This window comes from Scyliorhinus torazame, chromosome 11 (genome assembly GCF_047496885.1).
Source record: "Scyliorhinus torazame isolate Kashiwa2021f chromosome 11, sScyTor2.1, whole genome shotgun sequence".
In the NCBI taxonomy this organism is placed as follows: domain Eukaryota; kingdom Metazoa; phylum Chordata; class Chondrichthyes; order Carcharhiniformes; family Scyliorhinidae; genus Scyliorhinus; species Scyliorhinus torazame.
The window spans coordinates 247888084-247898320 of record NC_092717.1 but is presented as its reverse complement, the minus strand read 5'-3'; the positions used below and the strand labels follow the sequence as shown (position 1 = coordinate 247898320).

General features: G+C 48.4%; 1 protein-coding gene across 1 annotated transcript; it reads right to left on the bottom strand.

The window, feature by feature from the left end:
• Positions 1–713: 713 nt before the first annotated feature.
• Positions 714–5818, bottom strand: LOC140385906 (actin, clone 403-like). The gene is made up of 2 exons (XM_072468547.1): positions 5644–5818; positions 714–2050 (listed from the first exon to the last, which is right to left on the bottom strand). The coding sequence occupies exons 1-2, from the start codon at positions 5767–5769 to the stop codon at positions 1046–1048; spliced, it is 1131 nt and encodes a 376-aa protein (XP_072324648.1). The 5' UTR covers positions 5770–5818; the 3' UTR covers positions 714–1045.
• Positions 5819–10237: the final 4419 nt, after the last annotated feature.

Here is a 10237-nt window from a genome sequence, read left to right as displayed (position 1 = left end):
TGGGGCTCCCGGGAAAGCAGAGACCCCTGGGTGGTCAGGGTCAGTGCATGGTGGCTCCATCGCCCTCCCAGTGTAACACAGGCCCCTTCGTCCTACCCAGGCAGCACAAGCACTGCCCATGTGCTACACCCAAGGGTGGAGGCAAGTTGGAAGGGCAATGGTGTGCAAGGGGTCCTGAAAGAAAGGGGGGTCCTGAAATAGAGAGTCCCCATATCAGGTGTTCTCACTGGAGGGGTGTGGGATACTGCCCATGTGCGTGGGAGGTGTGGAGAACCCACAAGCTCACTTAGATCAGGGGACCCTTCAAAAGCTCCCCAGTACAAAAAAAATTAAAGTGTGGGCTAAACCAGGAAAACTTCCCAGGACAAGTGTCATTGAATAGCGGTGGGGAACGTGCTGGCAGAACCAGTGGGAAACTTCCCAAAAAACCCAGCACAGCTGTATTGGGAGAATTGTACCCAAGAGATTCAGGAAATTTGGGTCCAAAATGGACTTCATGGCTGGAGGCAGAGGGCAATGGTCAAAGGTGGTTTGTGACTGGACAATCCACAGGGATTGGGGCACAGTCCCTTGCTGTTTCTGGTGTACATTAATAATTACACAGGAATGCGGTTAATGAGGCTTCACCAGCCTATCGGTGCGCCGAGAATTTCAAACCGACGTTTATGATCAATCCAAGGAGATAACAGGAAAATGACCTTCGCTGAGAGAAATTGCATCAGGCAAGAGAAATTTATTGCTGTTTATATTTACAGTTTTAAGTAACAAATTCATTACAAATCAAACCTTCATCTACAGCATTGAGAAATATTGGAAGAAACCTGCCTGCTCCTCAAGGCCCAAAATGAGTGACCTTCCTTTAACCTACCCCTCAGGCAATTATATCAAGTCTCAGAAAACAATGATATGTGGGTTCCTATTCACAAGTTATTTGAGCAGGAAAAGAATAAATCACATTGGCCAAAAGGCAGAGTTGATGATCTGTGAAAAACTGATCGTTTTTATTGGAAGTGGATTCGCCCAGGACAATTACACAGCCCCAAAGTTAGAAACACTTGCGATGAACTATGGAGGGCCCAGACTCATCGTACTCCTGCTTACTGATCCACATTTGCTGGAAGGTGGAGAGAGAAGCCAAGATGGAGCCTCCAATCCACACGGAATACTTCCTCTCGGGAGGAGCAATGATCTTTATCTTCATTGTGCTCGGAGCCAAGGCTGTGATTTCCTTCTGCATCCGATCAGCAACACCTGGGAACATGGTGGTTCCACCAGACAAGACCGTGTTGGCATACAGATCCTTCCTGATATCTACATCACATTTCATGATGCTATTGAAACAGGTCTCATGGATCCCAACAGATTCCATCCCAAGGAAGGATGGTTGTAAAAGGGCTTCTGGGCACCTGAAACGTTCATTACCAATGGTGATGACTTGGCCATCAGGGAGCTCATAGCTTTTCTCTAAATTTGAAGAGGAGCTGGCGGTCTGCATCTCAGCTTCAAAGTCTAGGGCCACATAAGCAAGTTTCTCCTTGATGTCGCGCACAATCTCCCTCTCGGCTGTGGTGGTGAAGGAATACCCACGTTCAGTCAGGATCTTCATCATATAGTCAGTGAGATCTCTGCCAGCCAGGTCTAATCTCAGGATGGCATGAGGCAGGGCATACCCTTCATAGATTGGCACAGTGTGGGAAACACCATCACCAGAATCTAGCACAATGCCAGTTGTACGGCCAGAGGCGTACAAGGACAGCACAGCCTGAATGGCAACATACATGGCTGGCGTGTTGAAGGTCTCGAACATGATCTGGGTCATCTTCTCCCGGTTGGCTTTGGGATTGAGAGGAGCCTCTGTGAGGAGAACAGGATGCTCCTCTGGGGCCACTCGCAGCTCATTGTAGAAGGTGTGGTGCCAGATCTTCTCCATGTCATCCCAGTTGGTCACAATGCCATGCTCGATTGGGTATTTCAGAGTCAGAATGCCTCTCTTGCTCTGGGCTTCATCACCAACGTAACTGTCTTTCTGACCCATTCCAACCATCACTCCCTGGAAAGTGGGGAATAAAAAAAAAAAAAGCATTGATTAACTCAGCAAACCTGGACACCAAACATCTCAGTTGGACTGATTTGGAGCATTTACAAATACAAGAGCATTTAAAGGACGTGCCATTGTGTTGTGATCACCTTGTAGCCAGTGGGATAGCAAATGGCAGCAACCCATCTGTACCAACAACCACCCATCTGTACCAACAACCACCCATCTGTACCAACAATACTTCATTCCCCAGGTTGGATGCAAAAATATCAAAGTTATTACCAGAAAAGTGGAATATTGTTAGAATTCACAAGTGAGGTTGTATGTCTTAATGGTGACTATGGGTGATTCCAGATTCCTTTTTGGTTTTAAAATATTTATCCTCCTCACATTTTCTCCAATTTACACCCAACAATAAATAAGCAGCAGTAACGACGAATACAATGTCAAACCCCATATCAATAACAATCCCATCGTCCCACCAAACAACGGCCCGCATGTTAACATAAAATGGAATCACCCATAGTCACCATTAACACAGTCCCCCAACCCCTCTAATTATCAATGTGATCCAATTCTCAAAAGTACATAATGAATAACACCCATGAATTGTAGAACCCCTCCATCCTTCCCTCAGTTCAAACTTAACCTCAAGTGTTAAGAATTCAAGCAGGTCCCCTCACCAGGGCACAGGGTGGAGGTTGATCTCCACCCCAACAGGATCTGCCTTCAGGCGATCGAGGTGAAGGCTACGACATCTGCCAGGCGATCGAGGTGAAGGCTATGACATCTGCCTCCGTGCCAGTTTCCAATCCCGGCTGGTCAGACACCCAGAATATGGCCTCCCAAGGGCCCGGGTCCAGTTTCACATGCACCACTTTAGAGATGACCTCAAACACCTCCTTCCAGTAATCATCCAGCTTTGGACAGGACCAAAACATATGAACGGCCTCCCCCTGCAACATGCTCTTCTACCCCCTCAAAGAGCCAGCTCATTCTCGCCCTTGTAAGGTGCACTCAATATATCACCTTCAGCTGTATCAGCCCCAACCTTGTGCACAAGGCGAAGGTGCGCTCTCTGGAGCACCTTACACCAGAACCACTCCTCCATACCCTCTCCCACTTAGTTTTGATCCCTTCCAGTGGTGCCTTAATAGCCTGTAAACTGCCAACACTACCCACTTCTCCAGTCCCCCCGTCGTCAGCACCTCCTTCAGCAATGTGGAGGCTGGCTCCACCGGGCAGCGCCATCTCCTTCCTGACAAAATCACGAACCTGCATGTATCTAAACATTTCCCCCTGCTCCAGCCCACACTTTGCTCCCAGCTCCTTCAATCCTGCAAACCGACCTCCAAGAAATAAAGCTTTTAGTGTCTTAATCCCCTTCTCCTCCCATTTCTGAAAATTTCCATCCCACCTCCCTGGCTCAAATCGGTGGTTCCCCAAAATTGACATCTCCCTTGACCCTGCCCTCAACCCAAAGTGTTGGCGAAACTGCCTCCAAATTCTCAATGAAGCTATTATTACTGGACTCCCGGAATATTTCCCCGGGGCCATCGGGAGCGGCGCTGTTGCCAGTGCTTTCAATCCCGACCCCCTGCACCTTCACCGCCCAGTAATAATACATCAGGTTCGGAAGACCCAAACCCTCTGCTAGTTGTTTGCAGGCTGCTGTTTGGGGGTTGGTGGGAGGATGGGATTGTGGTTATTGATATGGGGATTGACATTGTATTCATTACTGATTGTTTATTGTTGGTGGGTGTAAATCTGGGAGAAAAATGTGAAAAAGGAGAAATGAAAGAAATGAAAATAGCTTATCGTCACAAGTAGGCTTCAAATGAAGTTACTGTGAAAAGCCCCTAGTCGCCACATTCCGGCACCTGTTCGGGGAGGCTGGTACGGGAATTGAACCGTACTGCTGGCCTGCCGTGGTCTGCTTTCAAAGCCAGCGATTTAGCCCTGTGCACTCTAAAAATATTATTAAAAGAATTCACAAATGATGGTGATCAGAGAGGTTTATCATCATTATTGATCAGAAACTTACTGGACCAGCCACACCAACGATGGCTCCCGAGTATGGCCAGTCCGTTAAGGTAGCAGAGCAAGTGGATACAGTGGTTAAGGCATATGGTATACTTGCCTTTATTAGCCGAGGCAGAGAGTTGAAGAGCAGGGAGGTTGCTGAAACTGTATAAAATGTTGGTTAGGCCACAGCTAGAGTATGTTTTCCTTGGAGCGGGGGGGGGGGGGGTAAAATTATGTGGGATATAGATTAGACAGGAATAAACATTTCCTCTTAGTGGAGGGATCAATGAGCAGGGGCACAGATTTAAGGTAAGGGCAGGAGATTTAGAGGGGATGGGAGGAAAAACCTTCACCCAGAGGGTGGTGGGAGTCTGGAACTCGCTGCCTGAAGGGTGGCGGAGGTAGAGACCCTCCTAATTTAGATGTACCCTGCACAAGGCTATGGAAAATGGGGTTAGAATAGTGAGGTGATTGACCGGCGCAGACATGATAGACTGAAGGGCCTTTTCTGTGCTACGGATCCACCTCCCAACTCCAGAGCTGGAATTCTTTCCACAACACTGATACTACCCAGGCACCACCTTAAACATCCATTCCCTCCATCGCTGACAGTGGTAGTAATGTCTAAAGAGGCACTGCAAAAACTCACCCCCCACAACCATCCAGAAGAGGAGCAGCCACATGGGGCATCATCAACTACAATTTCCTTCAGAGCAAGTCAGCCTTGCTTGGAACTATCACGGTCCTTGGATCAAAATCACAAACTCCAGAGGGTACACCTACCCCACATGATCAGTGCTCCAAGAAACAACTCCCCACTTTCTAAAGATCAGTTAGAGTGGGCCACAACTCAGATCCCAGGACAAGTGGGATTAAAAGTCAAGGAAACAGGCACTGCAACTATATGGAGTACGGCCAACACCTTCTGAAATCTGAAGAATTTTTTGAATTTGGCAGAGGGAAGCTTAGAACTACAGGGACAATAAAGTTAGAGCTTGATTGGAAAGAGATCCCAAAGACCTGGAGATCAACACTCAATTAAGAATTTCAAAATGTAGTGATTATTGGATGAGCATTACAGATCAGTGGCCTGGGTGCCTTTCAATTAGACAATTGTTCCTGTTCGACTCCCAATCTGTTGATCTCAGTTAAATCAGACCAGGGGATTAGGAAGTGTGACGATTCTCATGAAGAATTCAAGTGGGTGGCAGACAGTCAAAGTCCTGCTCCCAAGTACAGTAGGTATCAGACTTCACTGTGTAGGTATAGCCTGACCCATTCCATGCTTCTTTTACTCAGACCTGGCCCCACACACAAAAAAAAAGCACTCAGGTTTCAGTTCCTCAGGAGGTTTAAACCAGTTTCTATGGAAACGAGGGATTAGTTAAAATCCCAAACTATAATTACCACACACTGGTTGCCACACCACACTAAGCAACAGGCAGCAAGGAAAAACACCACATCCTGCTCAAAACAGGAATCTAGAAAACTACATTTTAGTTACACAAGGGACCAATGCAACACAGGCGGTGCAAAGGACAAACATCCAAATTTGGTAATTGGGTAGTTGAAGGACTGACCTGGTGCCGGGGGCGTCCCACGATGGAGGGAAAGACCGCCCTGGGAGCATCATCTCCTGCAAAGCCAGCCTTACACATCCCAGATCCATTGTCAACCACCAGAGCTGCAACCTCATCATCAGCCATGGTTTAAACTCGACAGGAGGTGACTGAAAGAGAGAAAGAGAAGTATATCTAAACACAAGAACAGGCCCAAAGCACAAACAACACATTTTAGACTAGACTAATTACCCTCGTTACTCTACCAGCCAGAACTTCAAAGAAGCTCTCAACACAAGTTTAACAAAAGCCAACACAAAGTAGAGCCTTTTGAAATACACCCAACAAATAGCTCAATTCCCAAAAGTAACAGCAGAGCTTAATGCAACCACTTCCAACCAAATCCACTCCTTTCCTCTGCCAAACCTTAGTTACCAACACACCTGTTGCCTCTAACAGACCACTGCTCCTAAATCTCAGGAAAACAGGAATGATATGTAACCCTGTATCCCCCTCCCCTGCCTTTATTGGTGCTGAGCCCCCTCCCTAATCATAGGACAGCCAACCACTCAGGCTCAGGGGGAGGAGCTGAGAACAACCATTCGATGCTCAAATTACCCAATTGATGCTCAAATTACCCTCTCCTTTCACAAGTGAGTATCTTAACAGGTGCTGTTTTTAATAAAAATATGAGTACGTTAACGCGGGGCGGGGTGAAGAGATATGTGGTGGTGTTGCCCAGCTGAGCAATTGGATGTAAATATTGTATTTTTTGTCATGTTGTCTGGCACAGCACTTCTTTTATTTCTGATGCTTACTGAGGGATGTTTGGTTCCTTTTCTATAACTTTAATGGGTAAGTCTCAGTTGATCTTTTTTTTTCTCGGGCAGCACCCCACTCAGGAGCGGCCCCTTTTCATTTCTCCCTTAGTTTATTTCATTTTGTTTAATTGGTTGAATCCCAAAAGAGTTCACCAATGGGAACAGGTTTTGTTTGTCCAGACCCTCAATCAAACCTTCTCTCGCCCATTTCTCAATCCATGTTGCTCCTGCTCCTTTTATTCCATGAGCGATCCATCAAGGCAGCATCTACCCGAGTGTGGCATAGAATTTACAGTGCAGAAGGAGGCCATTCGGCCCATCGTGTCTGCGCCGGCCCTTGGAAAGAGCACCCAAACCAAACCCACAGTCCAAAGACGTGCAGGTTAGGTGGATTGGCCATGATAAATTGCCCTTAGTGACCAAAAAATGGTTAGGAGGGGTTGTTGGGTTACGGGGATAGGGTGGAAGTGAGGGCGTAAGTAGGTCGGTGCAGACTCGATGGGCCGAATGGCCTCCTTCTGTACTTCATGTTCTATGTTCACACCTGTACCCTATCCTGTACAGGCGTGAACCTCCATCCAACCTTTTTTGGACACTAAGGGCAATTTACCATGGCCAATCCACCTAACCTGCACATCTGTGGACTGTGGGAGGAAACCGGAGCACCCGGAGGAAACCCACACAGGCACGGGGAAAACGTGCAGGCTCCACACAGACAGTGATCCAAGCCGGGAATCGAACCTGAAGCCCTGGAGCTATGAAGCAACTGTGCTAACCACATCAAGGAGCCCGAGCAAAATTGACATCAATGGGAATTGGGAGAAAATTCTCTGCTGGCTGGAGTCATACCTGGCACAAAGTAGGATGGTTGTAGTGGTAGGTGGATGTCAATCATCCCAGTGCCAGGATGTGGCAGCAGGAGTTCTCACGGAGCATTCCTGGCCCAACCGTCTTTACCTGTTTGCTCCTATTTGTTCCATCAAGTCACCTACTTTGTTGCGAATGATGCCTGAGTTCAGTGTCTTTAATTCTGCATTTTTAATATTCTGTATTTTGACTTGTTTCTGCTGCCTTCCATTTTTGTCAAAATAATTTTTTCTTAGTGTCACAAGTAGGCTTACATTATCTTTGTTTTAATAAATTTAGAGTACCCAATTCATTTTTTCCAATTAAGGGGCAATTTAGCATGTTCAATCCACCTACCCTGCACATCTTTGGGTTGTGGGGGTGAGACCCACGCAGACACGGGGAGAATGTGCAAACTCCACACGGACAGTGACCCAGAGCCGGGATCGAACCTGGGACCTCGGCGCCGTGAGGCAGCAATGCTAACCCCTGTGCCACCGTGCTGTCCTAGGCTTACATTATCACTGCAATGAAGTTACTGTGAAAAGCCCCTAGTCGCCACATTCCGGCGCCTGTTCGGGTACAGAGGGAGAATTCAAAATGTCCAATTCACCTAACAGCACGTCTTTTGGGACTTGTGGGAGGAAACCGGAGCACCCGGAGGAAACCCACGCGGACACGGGGAGAACGTGCAGACTCCGCACAGACAGTGACCCAAGCCGGGAATAGAACCTGGGACCCTGGAGCTGTGAAGCACCAGTGCTAGCCACTGTGCTACCGTGCTGCCCTTCTACTTGTTTATTACCAGCTTTGTTTTTCTTCAATCTGAGCTAACTCTCAGGTTTCCATCCCTCTGCCAATCTGATTTAAACCCTCCCCAACAGCGCGAGCAAATCTCCCTATGAGGATATCCTCCTTGTACAGGCCCCATCTCCCAGATCCAGTCCCAATGTCCCTAACAGTGGTGGACTCGCCAACACTAAGGGCATTCAAATGGTCATTGGATAGACATATGGACGATAAGGGAATAGTGTAGATGGGCTTTAGAGTGGTTTCACAGGTCGGCGCAACATCGAGGGCCGAAGGGCCTGTACTGCGCTGTAATGTTCTATGTTCTAAAATCTAAAAATTTCCCTCCTGCAACATTTTTACACCCATGTGTTCATCCCTCAATCCTCCCATTCCTTTGCTCAGGTTCAGGGGGAGGAGCCAAATCAGCCAATGAGAATAAAGAGGAGGGGCCAAACCAGTCAATGAGGATCATGTGGTGGAGCCAAACCAGCCAATGAGGACCAGGGAGACGAGCCAAACCAGCTAATGAGGACCAGGGGAGGGGCCAACCCACCTAATGAGAATCAAGGGGAGGAGCCAAACCAGCCAATGAGGATCATGGGGAGGAGCCAGACTAGCCAATGAGGACCAGGGGAGGAGCCAGCCCACCTAATGATAATCAAGGGGAGGAGCCAAACCAGCCAATGAGATTAGGGGGAGGAGCCAAGCCAGCCAATGAGGATCAAGGGGTGGCCAATGCAAAGTTTGGGATTTTTGTTTTTTTTAATTTAGAGGACCCAATTATTTTTTCCAATTAAGGGGCAATTTGTAACGCGGTCAATTCACCTACCCTGCACATCTTTGGGTTGTGGGGGTGAAACCCACTCAGACACCGGGAGAATGTGCAAAACTCCACACAGACAGTGACCCAGGGCCGGGATTCGAACCCGGGTCCTCAGCGCCGTAGGCAGAGGTGCTAACCACTGTGCCACCGTGTTGCCCACACCAATTCAAAGTTGAGACACTGCAATTCTGCCTTTTGGGTGTGAGGCAGGCTTGGTGTCCATAATTTCAATTTATCTGTTTCCCCTCTGAAGAAGAAAACCTGTGGGTTAAATAATTGAAATAGGCTGGGATTTTCTCCGATATCAACAAACGTCAATGGTGGGTGGGAAAAGCAGCAGTGAGCTTGCCCATGGAAGAGGTGTTTTTCCACCATTTACTGTGTCACTTAGTGCCATAGATTGTTATGCACGGGTTCCATGCTGTTGTGCTGGCGGGGTGACCTCGGATTTCCCTGCCCCGCCCTCACCTCAGCACTGCAACCATCGGAACGCCCCAACCCTGATAACAGCACAGACGAGGAATTCATGGACCTTGAAACAGAAGAACCATCATAGCGCCAACCCTCCACCAGCGCAGACACACACACCTCATGGGGCCTCGCTCTAGAGTAGCCTTGGGGTCACAATCTGGTGAGTACATCAAAGAACAAAGAACAAAGAAAAGTACAGCACAGGAACAGGCCCTTCGGCCCTCCAAGCCTGCGCCGGTCATGCTGCCCATCTAAACTAAATCACACTCTCAGATCCACAGCAGGCAGAGGCAGGGAAGTCCCGGGGTGCGGGCAATCAGAATATTGCTGGAGGCCAGGAATCTGCTGAGTTCCAGTCAGAGGACAGGCCTCTGGATTTGGTCGAGCCTCAGTTGTTGGAGCTTCAAAGGCAAACTCGGGAAGATCAGGAAGGGATGTCTGGTCCATTCCTCGGATTGGAAGGTGCACGGAGGAGTCCGTCCTGTTTGAGGTGTTTGTGCCGACACTCCCACAAAACAAGGTCAACACAGCTAGGGCGAAGGCCGCCATGGAGACCTCGGTACAAGAGTTTTGTCTCGCACTGTTACAGGACATGCATTCCATGGGCAGGTACTTTCTGGTATCTATCAGTGACAATGCCAGAGTAGAATGGAGCTCACTCTTGCTGCCCCTCTATCTGAATGAAGATGCCAGGTGCCCTCAGGCACCAATAGGGAGGGGGATCAGCTTGTGCAAACCCTGGGCCACCCACAGGTGGCTCCAGGAGTGTCCGCCCATCCGAAACCCCTCTTCTTGTGACTGCTTCAGCTTCAGCTCCACAGGCCGAGGAGGGTGACACTGACGTATAGCAGAACTCAAAAGC

Bases quoted from the DNA above. Each gene is read 5' to 3' on its own strand.
- LOC140385906 (XM_072468547.1), bottom strand. From the start codon at position 5,769: ATGGCTGATGATGAGGTTGCAGCTCTGGTGGTTGACAATGGATCTGGG. The intron at 2,051-5,643 runs GTCAGTCCTTCA...CCCACTTTCCAG, and splicing joins TGGGACGCCCCCGGCACCAG to GGAGTGATGGTTGGAATGGG.